Source organism: Rhinopithecus roxellana, chromosome 4 (genome assembly GCF_007565055.1).
Source record: "Rhinopithecus roxellana isolate Shanxi Qingling chromosome 4, ASM756505v1, whole genome shotgun sequence".
Taxonomy (NCBI): Eukaryota; Metazoa; Chordata; class Mammalia; order Primates; family Cercopithecidae; genus Rhinopithecus; species Rhinopithecus roxellana.
The window spans coordinates 64551623-64570545 of NC_044552.1; the positions used below are offsets into that span (position 1 = coordinate 64551623).

The following is an 18923-nucleotide window of genomic DNA, read 5'->3' on the forward strand; positions in this document are numbered from 1 at the left end:
ATATGCCAAGTCCTCTGTGGGCTCTGGGGATCTAGAGATGAACAAGACAGAATCCTGGCTTGTGTTTTTCACCCAAGAGATGTTCATTTTGTCTTCCCCAGGGATGACCAGGGGGAGCAGGATGGGGATGGGCACCTAAAGGAAATCCTTTGAGTCACTCTCTAGGCATTCCCCTATGTCACCCAAATTAGTCCCATTTATCTATCATGTGTTTTTGACACACTGCTTAAGATGTTTCAAAAAGTATTCTGCTGTATATTACATGAAACCCATTTTCATTTAAAATGAAAAAAAAATTTTGTGAAAGAATGCTATAGTAAATTTGTTGGCCATTAGATAAAAAGAATGTGTCTCTGCCTACACACCTCCTGTTTCTATTCTAAACTCATTTTTTAAAGTAAATATACTTGATGAGGTGACTCTGTAGTTGAAATTCTTGTAGGTTTTCTGCTTTTTCTTCGCCTGGAGACTGAGGGAGGACTGATGAGACAGTGGCCAAAAGATACCTCTGCCAGTTTTTTGCCAGCAATAAGAAAATGGAGGGTTCACCTCTAAGCAAAAAAAAAAAAAAAAAAAAAAAATCCTTTTTTTACTTAGAGGTAAACCCTTCATTTCCTTATTTTTCTTTTTTTTTTTTTTTTTTTTTTTTTTTTTTGTAGACAGAGTCTTGCTCTGCCGCCCAGGCTGGAGTGCAGTGGCTGGCTCTCAGCTCACTGCAAGCTCCGCCTCCCGGGTTCACGCCATTCTCCTGTCTCAGCCTCCCGAGTAGCTGGGACTACAGGCGCCCGCCTCGTCGCCCGGCTGGTTTTTTGTATTTTTTAGTAGAGACGGGGTTTCACCGTATTAGCCAGGATGGTCTCGATCTCCTGACCTCGTGATCCGCCCATCTCGGCGTCCCAAAGTGCTGGGATTACAGGCTTGAGCCACCGCGCCCGGCCATTTCCTTATTTTTCTAACTAACTGGCTTTTTCCCACTTCACCTAGTCTGTCCAGTTCTGACCATCATGTCTCCATCTCAGTTATGTATTAAAAGGAGGTGCTGAAATGACTGGCAAAACATTTGTGTATTTCTGATAGAGTGAATTATATTAAGGTTAATATTAATTTTTTTAAAAAATTCCTTACATGTGAGGTTCATGATAAAGAACATGAAGAAGGAGGATGTGGCACTGGGATTTTTATTTAATTCGAGTTCTTGGTCTCTGGAAAACAGTAGTTGCTGAATGTCAGGAAGCAAGCCACTTTTTAACACTTCCATAGAAGAGCACTAACACTTATCAAACACTTACACATACAGAAGAACTCTGAGTTACTTTAAGAAACTTTAAAGTTTCTTTCCATGTGTTATAGTTGATCACTTTCCACCCCCAAGCTATTATGATCTGGTTGGTGTTTTTGTCATTGTTACCCATCAGGAGGTAGCAAAGGTGGTGAAAGTCTATGGTCATTCAGACAGGCTCCTATTAGAGTGTCTGCAGAGTAGTATAAGTCAGATAATCGGTCAATGCTATGACCAGAGTGATTTCTTTAAGTATTCCTAAATAAATTTTTTGGGGGCATTGCTAAGAAATCACAAAAATTACTCACAAATGCCAAATACATGTGTTCCTACCACCCTGAAGAGCCACCTGTTAACAGAATGACTAGGAGTGCAAGAGCTCATCTGTCTTATTCACTGCTAGACCCACCCCTTTCTCCAAGAATGCCTGATGCACAGTAGGTGCTCGGTAGCATTTGTTGAATCTTGAATAATACAGGGCATCACAGATAATGTAATAGCATCATTTGACCACTACTAACAGTCTCACACTTCTCCTCCTTTCTCCAGAGGCACTCTCATGAGTTCAGTTGGACACTTCTTGTTTGTTTTTTGTGTTCAAGCATACATGTATTCATGAACAGTGTATAGTATTGTTTTGCATGTTTTACAGTCTACATAAATGGCATTGTACCACATGTATCTTTTTTGAAACTTGCTTTTTTCACTCAATATTATATTTTGAGACTTGTTCATGTTGCTACATGTAGTTTTTATTTTTCCTTTTAACTGATGTTTCTTCATTTAAAATACTTCATTTTAGTTATTCATTCCTCTATTGATTGGCTTTTCGATTGTTCTGACTTTTTTGCTGTTATAAATCTGCTTCTTATTCATTTTCCCCCTCCTTTTTTCTCTCTCTTTGGGAATAGAAGCATTTTAAAAATGATAATATTAACCTCTCATAATCACAGCCAATTATTGAAGCACTGAGAGGTCACTGATTGGCACTGTTTGCCAGACACTGTGCCAAGCGCTTTGTATTTATTATTTAATCTTCACAATTTATTTTACAAACTAGAAAACTGGAAGCTGACTTTTCAAAAACATTGGTCAAAGTCCCATAACCCAGGAAGTGGCAGGTTCAGGATTCAAGCCCAGTTCTTGGATGCCGAAGCCATGAGCATGAGACATACTCCTTCCCTCGTCCTGATGGAGGGATGTTGAAGTCAGTGTGGCCTAAATGAGTTCCAAAAAGTGGACAAGAGTAGCGCAGTGAACTAACGATCTTCCTTCTGTCAAAAAGTTGAAATGTCTGTTGCCATGCTTTCCATCATCATGGGAACATGTTTTGCTTGCCTGTCATTTTAGGAGTTGAATCAATTGAAAGATTCCTCACTATCACTTACAATGATCTTTAGGTAGATAATTGGGACAGACTACTTGTCTTGTTGAATTAATCTTTCACAAGGAGAAGGAAAGTAAAAAGTCATCTGTGGGACTTAACCATCAACTGTAACTCTCTTATGTATGTATTCATAGTCATACCTTTAAGAAAGCTTCTGAGGGCTATGTGTTGGGAAAGGGCAAGAGTCTTTGTTTTGGGCAATTCTGGAAAATATATTTGAAAATATATTTTTACTTTTTCTCCTTTCATCCAGCAAGGATGTTTTCATGCTAATGTAATGGGTCATAGAATGAGTTATATTTGAAGTAAATTGCCTAATCAAGTATGAAATCAGAAATGTGAAGAATGAGAATTTTTCAGGACTTTACCAGTGGAAGCCTTTCTGATAAGCACGTAATACTTGTGCCAGTGATGGTGATGGTTATAGGGAATGCTTTTAACTTATGTGCTGCCTTTACTTTAAAGAGACACAAATCATTTACATTCACAAATTGAGGAACCCTGTATTTCCATCCCATTTTATATTGAAAACTATTGACATGAGAAAAATAAAGAACTTGGAAAAAAGAAAACCCCAGCTCCAGGTGGAAGGAGTAGGTGGCCTTCCTCAGGAGGTTTGGAAAGGATGCCTCAAGCCCTGACACTTTGCTTTCACAAAGACTGACATTCTATAACTGGACTTCTTTTTTGTTTTTAAAAATTTGTTTATAAATGTTCAGAATAAGAAGAGGATGCCCTAACAAAATTTAATGATGACCAATGGAGTTTTAAAAATTATTTAGAGATTTTTTTCATCTAAGGAGAAGGAAAGAAAATAAAGAAAAAACTTATTTAGAGACATAATGTAAAATGTAAGGTGACCGAAGTTCCCACTAAGGTATAAGATATCATCCATATTGAATTACACTGTAGCTAGGTAACTTGTGCTGAATCCTGACATCAGATCTTTCCCTGAAAAGTTTTAATGACTAAAGAGGCAAAAGAATTCAAAGATACTGCTTCTAAAATGCAGTGTGAGCACAGAATGATGTAAATGGCCCCAGAAGAGACTCTTGTTCATGCCTGCAGATACACTGTCCCCACTTAGTTCTTGAGACTGGTCCTGTGGTCCAGGAGCCAGGACTTGCATGGGGTTCTTTAATAACCATCCTCTGCTCTGTCCGTTATGTGCTTTGGAGCTAATAAAGCCACCATCCCCCAAATGAGGTTAATGCCTTGTGGGGTTGGTAAATATCACTTTGACACATTTAGCAAGAGAAATAATATCTGTAGGTTAGGAGTTTCTGAAATTTTTCAAGCTGTAATTGTGCTTCTGCTTATAAAAAGCCAGTTTGGATGTCTTAAGCCATTAATATGTTGGCCTCATTCCTGCCTTATTCCTTTGCTATGAAGGCTTTTTATGTGTTTTAGCTTTTCTGTTTCTTTGTTTGTGAATGGTATCCCTCTCCCTCCCCTTTTCTAGTAATGCTGTTGCTTTATCTCTTTTCCATTCATATTTTTTTCTTTCTTTTTGCTGCATGGAGACTCTCTGCTGTACAAGTGTAAGTATTTTTTGGTGGCTTTGCAGTTTCTGGCTGTACTACTTTATATTCTTGTGCTCCATTTGCTTCTGTGCTGCCTGGCTGGTCTCCCAGGAGACTGTAGTGTCGTCGTCCATCTGCAGATCCTGAATGAAATAGGCAACAATTTAGAGACAAGATTGGATTTTACAAGATGGTTCAGCTAGCAACACAGGCGATGAATTTAAAATATCTCCAGCCATGTGTCTGAAAGCAAGCAGAGTGTTGATGAAGAGGATACAAACATTCAAGAGGAGACAAGTGCTTATTCCACTCATGTAATAATAATAATAATAATAATAACAACAACAACAACATTACTTTTAAGGTTTTTTCCTGATTCTTGTCATATTACTTGTTTTGGGCCCAGGGTTGTAGAAAATCGACGTTATGATTTGCTTCTTATATTAGAAGAACTTTCCTAATCTTCTTCTCAACTGGTATTGTTATGATTTTTTTCTTTCTACAGCCTTGGTGGTGAGGGGGAAGTAATTATGGATTCTTGAGCTTGGAGTGAGAGTGTTATTTATTATTTTTTGAGCAAACGGTGACAAAAACAAAGCACCTCTTTATATTTTTATGGTGACATAAGCAATTTGACTCTCATTTTTAAAAAAAGCATGTCTAGGAATTACATGTTAAAAGTGGGTTTGACAGGAAGAAAAAAGGTTACGTTATTTGTAAGGTTCCAAGATTAGTCTTTAACTTGTAGTAAAAGTAGACATATCTCAATTGAGCTATGTGCAGAATAGTTTAACATTTATTATAAAAATTTGATCAAATGAGTACAATTTCAGAGTAATGTAAACATTGATGCTTTTGGATTCTCAGAAAATAGAGTTATGGCCTTTTTGTTCACAGTGTCTGCCACAGTGGGGATTTATTGATGATTTGTGATGTTAGGACAAGAAAGAAGTCTGTGTTTAAGATTTTCCTGCTAAAATTACATTTAAAATAAGGGTTTAACACATTTTTCCTCGTATTTCTTTAGGATATGGGTATTGAAAATTATACCTTATTGCTTACAAGATGCATTTTTTAAGATAAGTTAATTTTGTCTAGGCCTCAAGTTGACAGTGTTAACCACTGATTGATGAGAGGTCCGTTTGCAGTATGTACCTCTTCTTTTTCAAATGTTGACCCCCTTCATCTGATGAACAGTTTGTGATTTCTCTGACTCAGAAAATACTTAGGCATTAACAGATGTCAGGGGAAGGTCAATAAGGACTAAGAAACAGTTTGAAAAAATTGACCTTTCATTTTGGTACCAAAAGAGAAGAGAGCTAACCGTGTTAAAGAAGATGGTAAAGTCAGATTGTTTTCTTTTTCTGGGATGTAATTCAACAACCCAACAGTTGTGGAGAGGAGGAGGAAGGAGTTCAAATAAACCAAATTTCTAGACAAACATTAAATATTTGCTCCTAAATATACCCTTAGGTAGATAATTATAGTACATTTTTATATTTCCTCTAGCTTTAGGTTTATATATAATGGCATTGTAGGAATAAGCCAATAAGATTAAGGAAGTCCACATTTTCTGTAAAACTAAGGAAGAATTACTTCCAAAGAAAAGCAATAAAAATATGAGAGAAATGAGATTGATTTTTTTTTCTCTGTTGTCACACTTAAATCCCATAAGGGAAAGATATAGAAGCTGGGTTACCTTCTTAATACCAATTGTAGAAACTAGCCTGATTACAAATTCTATTTTACCAAAAGACCATTGACTCTGTGCCAGAACTTCAGAACTAAAAGATATGATAAGTATAGTTTTATGGGAAATGTAATTAGAAGTTACTTACCCTTGTAAAAAGCACACAAAGTAACAGAAAGCAAGTGAAATACATTAGAAGTGAGTTTTTCTGATATTCAAGCTTTCTATATTGGGCTTTGAAGCATTGGAAAACAAGACCAAGAGGAGAAAACTAGCTCCCCTTTGAGTGATATCAACTGTCAGATTATCCTGATGATTTTTGTGTGTTTCTTAATTATGTCTATGAAATGAAATTAAGCTGAATAACCTATTCACAGATGGACATGAGTTTGTAAATGTGATTCTTTCTGTACATATTATATATTATGTCATTTATTTTATATATAGTACATATTTTTATATGCTTAAAATTGTAATGTATTTGCAATATAATTTTTATACATTTTACATGTATTTGGTATCATAAAGACTTTCATGATATGGAAACTTAAACCAGACTATTTTTGCCCATGAATACACTTTCTGTAAAATCTAATCAAGAGTCAGGAAAAAAAAAAAAAAGACATCTTCAGTCCATGCATTTTTAAACATCTTTCCTCTTTATTTGTGACAATCTAGATGAAATTGGCTAAAAAATATATCTGGAGCTACTTCTTGATTATTTTACCTACCACGGTTGTGCATAAAATGGATAGAATACTGAAGAACTTGTTGCAACCAAACACAGCATATGTTTTGATAGCTTGTATCTCCTGAGAATTATTTTCAGAGATTTCACTTGTGAATAGACCAGGCAGGCCACTAACTTCTTCAGCCAACTGCATGGCTAACTTTGGGGAGAACTGCCTTAAACTGGATTCCCTTCCATTTGCGTTGGGTTAGCTGTGTTTTTATTGAACCTGCAAAGCCTGTTACTTTATAAATAGCTTTTCCTCAGATTGTCTGCCTTTAACGAAACCCTGAAAAAAGTCAAATTAGCAAGTTTCATTTTGTATTTTAGGAAAACAAGTCTGGATTTCAATATAATTGCTAATCATTTTTTTTCTCTCCCTTTTCTCTCAACAATAAATAATAGCAAAACGATATTATTATTAAAACTGACATAATTGTTAAAACTATAGATTTGTTTGCTTTAAAGATGAGTATCAACCAGTTTCTCCTTGGAGCTAAAGAATGTTTTTCAATCATGTAGATTTTTTTTTTTTGAGGAAGCATTAGATGAAAACCTATTAAATGAAATGAAAGTATGCAAACTAAGTTCTTTCAGTTATGTTACCTCCTAGTTTATACACATACCAGTTTCCTGATATCAAACCAGTGAAAACATCCCTAACATCCATCCATCTGTATGTGGATCATGAATTATGTGGCAGGAAGGACGCTGGCCTGACCCTCCTCACTGGGTTCTGTCCATGGCTCTGCTCCTTCTGACAACATGAATGTTAGCCTTTGTCACCTCTGTAACTCGATTTCATCCTTGGAGTTGATTTGTGTAGGTGATGACAAAGCTTCCCTCCATCTTTGACATTTGTGTGATCCTATTGAGGGAGAAGATAGTGCCTTTCTGAGGGCTGGCTTTGCACCATAAACAGTTGACACCAGTGCTAGGAAAGTGTTCTTCAGTTTTGGCCCTTGATTTGAGTTTGGGTTTCATTTTTTAGACGACTGACAGGATCAAAGACATTTCACTGAGAAGTGCCAACAGATACAGATTTTTGAATCCTAGCACCTTTTCCTGGTCTTTGCCCATGATGCAAAGATCAAAATCTTGGGGGCAAAATGTGAAACGAGAGAGTGAAACTGCTTACATCATTGACGTGACACAGAAAGAGGTCAGAGTTGCTTACACTGATGTTACTGTGAGAGTGATTAGTGAACAGTAGTGTTTTCAGTTTTTCGTGACTGATTTTTACAGTCTTTGATTTTTATTTTTGTATCCATGTTAACATCTTCTTATACAGCTTGGAATTAAATTCATTCATTGTTCTTTTTAGCTATATAAGTGGAATTCAACTGGTTAGGGATGGGGGAATAAAAGAAAGAGGTTAGCTGTATCATTTGAGAAATTGTAAACATTTAGAAATAGTTTGGTCTCTTCTGTCAGGCTTTCAATCAACCTCTAAAGCAGAGAAACAACTACTGAGTTAAACAATCGATCCAGAATGTTTCAGAAGTTTGAAAGGCGAGTTTTTGTGGCTACCTACGTGTTTCTTTTTAATTATTATTATTTCATTTCTAGATGACCCCTAAATCCAAAAGGAAGAGTATCCATAGCCGAATGCTGCGGCCTGTTTCTAGGGCTTTTGGTAAGTGTTTTGTTGCTGCCAGTCATTTTCTTGGCACTGTGAAGCACCCTCAGCAAGACCTTAGACCATTTTAGGGATGCTCCTTATGGATGCACTGCGTGGGTAATTATTGAGAAAGAGTTAAGTGATCTATGAATGGGTGTTTGCTATTCTATGCTAGACTTAAAATTATTTTTAGGAATTTTTTTATCCATCCCCATTCATTAAACTTTGGCCTTGGGCTGGTTTTTTTTTTTTTTTTTTTTTTTTTTTTTTTTTTTTTTAATTTTAGAAATGGAGTTTGATCTAGATAAAGCGCTGGAAGAGGTACCAATTCACATCGAAGACCCGCCCTTCCCATCCCTCAGACAGGAGAAGCGGAGCTCGGGATTTATCTCAGAGTTGCCTTCTGAAGAGGGGAAGAAGCTGGAACACTTTACCAAGTTAAGGCCAAAAAGGAATAAGAAGCAGCAACCCACCCAAGCAGCGGTAGGTGGACTGGAGAGGCCCCATCTCTCACACCCTTTTCTTCTCTGGGGAAAGTTGGGGGGTCTTGCTAAAGTGCTTTGCATAAACATGAAAGCTATGGTTGAGGAGACTAGAACCTCTTTGCATGAGATACACAAAGTATCTCAACTTGGTGCTCAATAATTTTGGAGAATGAACAGATTGTGTCACTTAAATAAAACAACATAATTGTGGAGAAGACAATGCTGTAAAATTTCCAATTCTTTAGAACAGAGCTGCCCTTGGAAATCCTTAGATAGATAAGGATTATCTAGGGTAGGAAATCCTTATTCTAGATAAAGGTCTCTAGCACTTTACAGTGTCAGGGCAAAAAAGATACAAGTACCAAAAGAATTAATTGGTAATTAAAAATTGTTTGATTCTGAAGTGCGCACATGCATTCCCCCCTCCACAAACTGATGTAACTGAAGTGTTGGAGAAGAGCCCTAAATGGGAGCCCCGGTGTGTGACTCTTGACATCCTGCTCTTTCTACTCCAGTAGAAGACTCAATTGTGCGTGCTGATGAGCCTTATTGTAGTTTACCCATGTCTCTCTCTGGCTAATGTCTTTTCTCTCCTTTATAGCTAAACTTCTTGAAAAAGTTTGCCTGTACCAACTGTCTCTACTGCCTCTCTTCTTCACCTTCCTGGCGCTCCACAATTTACCAAAATCTTCCTTCTGTATCTACCCACCCTTGAAACCACCCTCCCAAGGTCACTCCAGACCAAATCCTATGGACTCTTTTCAGCTGTCCGTCATCTTATTTGATGTTTCAGCAGCTCCTTGACACAGAAAGCTCTGTCATTCCCGACAGGAGATTTCCCGTTGATCTCTGAGTCATCACACTCCTTTCTTTTCCACCCACCTCTCCAGCAGTGTCCTTTCAGTTTTCCCGTCAGACCCATTTAAGTTTTTTATTTTCTGTCTGGGTGATGTCATCTGAACTCATGGTTTCAGTCTCTGTTGTTGACTATAGATTTCTGGATATCCACTTGCCTCCTAAATTTGAATGAGTACCTTGGGCTCAAAAATTTGAAACTTAGATCCCACCTTTCCCTATAAACCTGCCCTTCTCATATCCCCTGTTCTTCTTGGGACATCATCAGTTGATAGGTTAGAAAGCTGAATACGATCCTGATCACCAGCTCTCCCTCTTCCTCCTTGCTTTGGCTACCTCCCATCCTGAGCTCCAGCCCTGTAATGCTACATCTCTTTTCTTATTGCTTCCCTCCATCTCCTGGACTGAGAACTACTTTCAGATTTTTTACATCTCCACTGCATCTCTTTTGATAGTGGAGAACTATCCACTTCTCTATACTCTGTCCACCAGTGCTCTGGGAAAAAGCCAGATCTATTTAGACCTCTGGCCATAAAACATTATTTTGGGACTTACCTTTGTGTTACACAGTCCCTCAGGGAAAACAGCCTAGAGTATGCCAACCCTGTTACTTCTGGCTTCATTGTGGACAAAGGTGAAATCTCTCTAGAACAGATTGATGAGGTTGGGACATGCTACCCCAAAATATGGCGCCTCGGCATTTGAGAAAATGGCAAAAGCAGGAAGGTCCTTCTCATCTTCCCCCTGCCTTTCTCCCTTGAAGCAGATCATAAAAGCTTCATTCAAGAAGTGCCCTTTGTATAGCCAGAGGAAAGAAATGTCCTTATCTCTGAAGACATGGGGACAGAGGGAAGAATCTGAACAAACAGGCCTTACTAAGTGTCCCCAGTTTATTACCATTAGATCATAGTTGTTTCTAAAGAAGGCAAGGCTTCTTCCAGGAACCCCTCCTTACCCCTCCCACTGTGTTCCCACAGAGCTAGGGTCACATTACACCAGGGAAGTTGTTCTCACAGACTTTTTGTGCACAGTGCACAGCCTGAGCAACTCTCCATGGAGGCCCCACCTCCTCCGGTGCCTGATGCTTACTCTGTCACAGCTCTCATCACACAGAGTTTTCTCAGCTTACTCCTTGTCTCTAAGTTCTGTGTAGGCAGGGCCTGTGATTTATTATTCATGGTAATATGCTCAGTGCTTACATTGGGTTTTGAATATAGTAGGGGTTCAACAATACTTATTGGATAAGTAGGTGGATAGCTGGAGACATAGATGGATGAAAGTCACAATAACTTAACCTGCCTGGTTGATAATTTCCTCACTTTAGATCAGGCTTTGTTGTGTTTGGTTAATTTCTCTCATTTGAATCCAAATAGCTTGACACCGTTTCAAAATACAAAAAAATTCTAGTTTGCTGTTTTCTAATTTACTGATTTTTAACTTTTTTAGTCCATTATTACATATCCTTATAGGGATATATTTTCTTTTTTAAAAATAAGGGAAAGATTTTTGTAGATAGGTAAAAAGACAACCCCCCTCCCCGCCCCTGCTCAACAACAACCCACACTTTCTAGAACATACCTAGGTTCTAGGGTGCTACTGAATAAATGGTTTCTCTATGGATCTTTCTATATGGAATAACATTAACAATATAACTTGTCTGTGAAATGGCTTAAGTTTATCCTTGATAAAATGGTGACTCATGGAAAGCGATAATCTTGTGTACTTCTTTCTTTTCTTCTTTTTTCTTTTCCTTTTCTTTTTCTTTTTCTTTTTTTTTTTTTTTTTTGAGACAGGGTCTCACTCTGTGACACAGACTGGAGTGCAGTGGCACAGTCATGCCTCACTGCAGCCTTGAACTCCTGGGCTCAAGCAATAACAATCTTTCCACCTCAGCCTCCTGAGTAGCTGAGACTACTGGTGCACGCCACCATGCTTGGCTAATTATTTAAATAATTTTTTTGTAGAGGTGGGCTCTTGATATGTTGCCCAGGCTGATCTGAGAACTCCTAGCCTCAAACTACCCTCTTGCTTGAGCCTGCCGAAGTGCCAGGATTGCAGGCATGATTTACCATGTCAGCCTTTTTTCCTTAAATGTTTGAAAAATAGAAAAGAAAGGAAGGAAGCTGTGGCAGAGTCCTATTTGAGGTGCATACTAGATATTGCAAGGGAGAACAGATATTTCTCATCTATCACTAGGTTTTGTGGCTGAAGCACGTGTAACAAAAGACAGGTCATCAAGAGAAAAGCATAAGAGAATTTATTTTATGTAAGTTTTATGTGACATGGAAACCTTCAGAAATGCAGACTCAAACATTTTTGTATTTTTGTATTTTTATGCTAAGTTTGATGAAGTGGATAGTTACAGAGAAGTAGTATTAGACAAAGGGGGTATGATCTAATGGTAATAAACTGGGGGCACTTAGCAAGGCCTGTTTGTTCAGACTCTTCTCCCTCTCCCCATGTCTTCAGCGACATTTCTTTTTCTCTGGCTATAGGGAGGACATTTCTTTTATCTTCCTGTAGGGAGGGTGCTTCTTGAATGAAACTTTTATGACCTGCCTCAAGGGAGAAAGGCAAGGGGAAGATGAGAATGGCCTTCCTGCTTTTGCTATTTCCTCAAATGCCGAGGTGCCATATTTAGGGGTAACATGTCCCAACCTCATCAGTCTGTTCTAGAGAGATTTCACCTTTGTCCATAATGAAGCCAGGACTCACAGGGTTGGCATACTCTAGGCTTTTTTCCCTTAGGGACTGTGTAACACAAAGGTAAGTTCCAAAATAATGTATTACGGCCAGAGGTCTAAATAGATCTGGCTTTTTCTTAGAGTACTGGTGGTATAGATTAGCACACCTATATTTACACCTAAGTATAGATTAGCACATATTTGAGTTCATAGTGACAATATATTACCTTATGATATCACACTGCTTACAATTTCCAAAGTGCTTTCATGTCTAACAGCCCTGTGAAGCTGCCACACAGGCACCATTATTTAAATTTTTCAGTTAAGAATGAGGATGCTGTGGCTTACTTTTATTACTAGTGTTTAGTAAGAGCAATTATTAACAATTATCGTTGTTTTTCTTCCTATGATTGAGTAAAATCAGTTCATCCAAAGTCTGTCTTAGCTTTTCTAGAGTTTGTCTCTGAATCCTAATGCCTCAAATGAACTTTTCCAGGTGTCAGAATTCTCAACGCCAAGGCTGAGTTAAATGCCAGCATGCCAGTTTCTTCCAGGCCAAACATGTTGTAATGACCGATTTTTGTGCCAAAAATGTACAAATAGATATTTGTATCAATATGAAGAGTAGATAACCTATTTTTAAAACAAGAAGCTAGGCACAAAAATTTAACCTTAAATCAAACCACAGTCATTTTCAGAACAATGGATATAGATATTTTAGCTATATGTTTTAATTCCACCTCTACCACTCCAAAAACAAAAACAAAGATGTTTTTTAAATAACAAGAGATAGAATGTTTCTTTCTTTTTTCTTTTCTTTCCTTTCTTTTCTTTCTTTCTCTTTTCTCTTTTCTTTTCTTTTCATTTATTTTCTTTCTTTCAGTAGATAAAAGAATTCTTAAACATTACATTATAGCTGCTTAGCCCATAGAGTGTAACCTTCTACTATAGTGGTAAGAGCAGGATGCCAGGCTTAGCCAGTGGGCTCTCCCACTCCCTGACAGTGTATATGTGGACAGAGGCTTGTGGTTTTTTTTTTTAAAAAACCTGAGCCAACTTGTTTCTAAATACCAGCATTGCCTACATCGTTGACTTGTCATAAGAAATAAATAGGATAAAAATATGCCATCCTTTACGTAAAAACATTGTTCTTCAAAGCCAGTATTTCCATTTTATTAATGTAGTTATCTTTACAATATAAATCTTATATTTGCTTTTGCCTTTGTACCTATTCTCCCTTTTCTATACTTAAATGGAGGAGGAAGAGAAAAAAAATCCTGGAAACTGATTTAATACCACACTCATTTACCCTCATTAATTCAAAGAGATTCTTACCCATGTTTACTAAGAAACAAATTAACTAACTTTACATAAAATTTTATTCAAAAATTATTTCCTCAGTTGAATTGACTGTCAGAAAGTCTTTGCTTTTGGGAAAAGAGCGTCACATGGGTAATTTAAGAGTGGAAATGCCATTTTCTCAGGTACCAGAATGTTCCAGCTACAGCAGAGAAAAGGGGGAAAATGTGTAGTGTACAGTGAGTCCTCCATATCCACACATTCTGCATTTGAGCATTCAACCAACTCTGGATTGAAAATATTTATTTAAAAGGCAATTAGAAAAACCACAACAATGAAAAAAACTATATAAATTTTAAAATACAGTGTAACAATTATTTACATAGCATTTACATTGTATTAAGTATCATAAGTAATCTAAAGATTATTTAAAGCACACAGGAGGATGTTTGTAGGTTATACACAAATACTATGCCATTTTATAGCAGCGACTTGAGCATCTATGGATTTTTGTGTCCTCAAGGGTCCTGGAACCAATCCCCCTCGGATACTGAAGTTCGGCTCTATTAGGTGGGGTAACACTAGCTACTATATGAGATAAACTTTTACTATGTTAAATCTCTGATATTTTGGAGATTATTTCTTGTTCATATCGTAGTCCATTGTGAGTATTTTCAGCCAGGGGATGCTACAGTTGTCAGGGATCCAGGCTACTTTTACTTTGTGGCTCTACCTTCCTTTTTGGTCCTCCAAGTCATATGCATTCAGCTGGAGGATGACATAAAGCATGAAGGCTCATACCCCTGAGGTTTTATGGGCCAGGTCTGAAAGGATGAGCTTCATATTCATTTGAATCCCACTTTCCAGAACTTAGCCACATGGCCACCTAACTGCAAGTGAGCATTCTAACCATGACACCCACCAGGGATGGAGGCATGCTTATACTCATTCATCCACTGCCAGTTAGCTATTGCTTCTTTCTACTTTTTCCTAACATAACTATAGGTGAAAAAGTATTCCTTTAAGGAAAAATCATTGAAAAATTTGCATAGAGGTGTGGAAAAAACACTGGGCTGGGATATAATGTTGACTCTACCACTAACTGGAATAATCTCTTAGTGGAAGGAATTTTAAAGATTACTCAATATTCAAGGGAATATGAAGTCCAGGGCAGATAACTGATTTGTCTATGATCATTCTCTGAAATATTATACCACGCAGTGGATTCACTTGGTGTGATATGTCAGTATCAGTCAGTTTGCCGTATATTGGCATAAGGCATAGCCCTACACTAGTCGGCCCAGTGATGAAACAAACCAACTCAAATTAAAATAGACTAACTCCTGGGTAATAGGTTTTCTCATGTATGCATTGAATCATGGTGTCATAAGGCTGAAAAGGATTTTGAAGTCATCTTGTTCAGTCCCTCATCAGGTGCTCAAAAATCCCTACACAGCCGTTGATTGGCCATTCCATCCACAATGACTTCTTTCTCTGAAGCTGCCATTTTCTTAAAGCTCTAATTATTAGCGAATTATTTTTTGTGTTGCTAAAACTCTTAACTCTATAGCTTGAAATTAGCCATCTTGTTTCTGTCTTCTGGAGTGGCACATGGTATCCAGTCTCTTCCACTTAGTAGACTTCACAATATTTGTGGGTCAAATCTTAATTCTTCAGCTCTTTCGATGTTCTTCATATGAAATTGTCTAGAATCCATTTACAAGTCTTGTTACTCTGTTCTGAATAAATTGCAGTGTGACACCCAAGACAAAATAGAGTACTTTAATAAGATCTGCCATATCTCTTCTCTCCTTTTATTTATTTATTTTTGAGACAGGGTCTCACTCTGTCACCCAGGCTGGGGAGCAGTGGTGCAATCTCAGTTCACTGCCACCTCCCCCTCTCAGGCCCAAGTGATCCTCCCACCTCAGTCTCCCAAGTAACTGGGATTAGAAGTGCGCACCACCACACGCTGCTAATTTTTGTATTTTTTGTAGAGACAGGGTTTTGCCATGTTGCCCAGGCTGGTCTCAAACTCCTGAGCTCACACGATCCACATGCCTCAGCCTCCCAAAGTACTGGAATTACAGGTGTGAGTCACCACACCTGGCCCATTGATTCTCTCCTTTTAAATAGGACACTTCTATTTATTCAGCCACAGGTTGCATTCACCTTTAAAATGGCTGTATCATCCAGGTGACTGGTATTGATCTTATTCTCAGCCAAGGCCTATAATCTGTTTTTATACATATATTTCAGACAGAGGAAAAGGGAGTACATGCATCAGGGAATCTGAACTACCCAGAAGTCCTAGTATACTTCCAGTTGCATCTTACTGGCCAGAAATGAACCATATTTCCATCCCCAGCTACAAGAAAATCTAGGAAGATAAATAGCCAGTTGGTCACATTGATACTCCAGATAAGTCAGGGTTTTGTTATTGAGTCAACGAGAGCGAATAGACACTAAATAGACACAAAGCAGTTTCTGCTGTAATTTATTCAGGTGAGAGCGTTTTCTTCTGTTTTGCTAATTTTGTTTTGGAATGAATGGTAGTTTGATTCTTTTTTTCAGTATTTATTGAGACTGATAATTTTTCTTTTTTAATGTGAAATTTGGGTGAATCTCATTAACATACTTTTTCTAGTGTTATAACATTCTTAATCATGATTTTTTGCTTTGTTTTAATCCACTGCTAGGCTTTGTTTGGTAATATTTTATGAGAATTTTTGCATCTATACGCATAAATGAGAGAGGCTTAACATGTTTATTTTTCTTGTCTAAACCATCCATGTAGTTTGACTTTCAAAGTTATACTATCGTCATAAAATTGGTTGCAAAACTCTTTCTTTACTCCTATTCTCTGGAACAGTTTACATGTAATAGAGATTGTCTCTTCCTCTCCTGGGATGCCATCTGGGCCCTAAGTGTTGTCTATATGCTTGTGTGCATGTGATACTTGTATGTAGATATGTTACTAGGGATTTTATTTCTTTTGTCATAGATCTGTTCAGGTTACCTAATTCTTCTTAAGATCATTTTGGTAATTTATGTATTTTTAGGATATCTTCCATTTAGTCTAATTGTTCATTTAATTGTTTATAGAATTCCTTTAAGTTTTTAATTTCTTATACCAATAACTTTAATCTCTTATATAGATATGTCCCCTGTTTCATTTTAACATATTTTTAATGCCTTTTCTCTTAATGTTGTCATTATCTCTTTTATTAGTCTTTTTCTAAGAGTCAGCTGTTTTATCAATCCTCTCAAGTTCATTAATTTTTTTTTTTATTATATGCTCTTCATTTTACTTCCTTTGGGTTCCTTATTTCTTGATTGCTTAGCTAATTAATTTTCCATGTTTTTTACATTCTAATATATGCACATAACATTCCGTGATTATTCAGTTCACTAATTAGCACTCCTTGGTATATTTGTTCGAAGAGTTACTAATACACCTAATTGTCCTTACTTCCTGTCCATTCCTCTCCATCCAGCCTTTGAAGACATTGTGAGAGATTTGGCAGCTGCCGCATCAAAATCCAGGTGCACCGCCTACTGTCTTTCCCTGGTGTATTCACTGTAATAATCCTGGCAGAGGGAAAACAGAGGGTGGTCTGAATTGTCTTTAGTCCTCACGATCACCAGCTTGTTTTCTCAGCATTCACGAACTATCCTTTTAGCACTTACACACTGGAGGTGCAAAATCTACCTTCTTTATCAAATATCAACAACAGCGATTCCTGATTTTATTTGCAAAAGCCTTTCTCTGAGTGCAAATGCAGTGGGTTCTGGCCCCAGGCTCACTGCTGAGATTTCTGCTCACTCCCTTTCCAACAGCTGTACTACCCTTTTCAGTCTGAAATGTATTTTCCTTGACAGAGAAGACCAAAAGCAAATGGGATTTTGAGAACTTCTGATAACTGTTTGTCCTTTCCTTTGCTTTTGTTAGAAAATGAGCTGAAACAGCATGTGCATTTGACCTTGAACTCTTTTGCAAACTACATTTCAATTCAGCCTTCAGTTTTTCTACTGCTCTTCATGTAGGCTGATGCCACCTCCTGCTTCCTATTTTAACAGATGCATTTTAAACCATGTCTCATGGAAGATCTCCCAGTGATACTGGACTTCTCTTAACCTGTCTGCTCTCTGTCCCTTTATCTCTAAAATGATAGGGTTGGACTGGAGGATCTGTAGGGGCCAGTCCAGCCCTAAAAGCTGGTCTGTCCTGCAGGAAAGCAGACTGTTTTGTTCAGCTCTGTGCTTCCATTACTGAAACCCATTGATGTACCCCACATCCCCAGAGAACCTTTTGTGCTGGCTGTGACTTCTGTTTCCAAGTGGGAAAAGAAAAATTTTTCCTGAGGGGAGAAATTATGCAAGTAAAACTTAACTTTTTTTTTTTTCCGAAAATGGAAAGAGGAGTCATTGGGGGAAGCTGGGAGGAAGCCATGTGTTACGACCGTATGTCCTGGGGTCACATCTTTCTTCATCCATTAATCAGGTGACCAGTGGGGGTCCCACTAACCTTCTGAGTCACTGTTTGATCTGTGACTAACCAAAAAGTAGGATAGTACTGTCTCTTTCAGTTTAAGGGTAGACGTAGGGGTGACATAATAATGTGTAAAACACATGTAAACTATCAAGTACTATATTAACTTAAGGGGCTGTTACTGCTATAGAGATTCTATGCTCCATTCTTTTCCAAAAGGGAAAAATAATATAATACAAGCAAGTTCTGTACTACTTTATCTTTTGTAATCAAAATAAAAGTTATTCAGTGAGCTTTGTTTCTCTGCGTAACGGAATTATAGAACTTTGCGGATTTTCTGCTCTTTTGCAACACGTAGGAAATCCTTGTTCCAATATAAAGCACCATTCAGATGAGAGGTATAATTGTTATTTCATAGGGTTCTTTGTCTATTATCTGTTGTCTCTTCACTTTTCAGCATGTCACAAACATGAACTCAAACACACAGTTCATTTTCATAATGAGAGCTTCCTGATGAACGAAGTGGATGATTGTTCAAGGGTTTTTTTCTTTAAGCAATTTCCATACAGACATAAGCCATGTTCCCCCTAGGCACCTTGAGACTTGCAAATCAAGATTACAGGAAACAGCTTTCCCACCGCTCTATGGCAAGACATCTAGACCAGGTATCCCAACCACATGAAAATTTGTCCTTGTATCCAACAGCATGGGCAAGATGCATGCTCTTTCTCAGTCATCCACAACCTATCTGTGAAATATTAATATACATTGCAGACACAAATCAAGCATCTGACTAAGCTCACTCTGAGTTGTCCTTTCAAAGAGACATGCTAACTTAGGTATAGCTTTGTGATAGCTTCTCACCACCAACCTCTCTC

General features: G+C 37.7%; 1 protein-coding gene across 5 annotated transcripts in view; it reads left to right on the forward strand.

Annotated features, from left to right (window-relative positions):
• Positions 1-18923, forward strand: part of CARMIL1 (capping protein regulator and myosin 1 linker 1) — a 344245-nt gene that overhangs the window by 297240 nt on the left and 28082 nt on the right. For all 5 annotated transcript variants that reach the window (XM_030929491.1, XM_030929490.1, XM_030929489.1 and 2 more), the window contains 2 exons: positions 8179-8245; positions 8517-8713. In XM_030929491.1, the coding sequence (XP_030785351.1) occupies positions 8179-8245; positions 8517-8713 (264 nt within the window). The remainder of the gene's footprint in view (positions 1-8178; positions 8246-8516; positions 8714-18923) is intronic.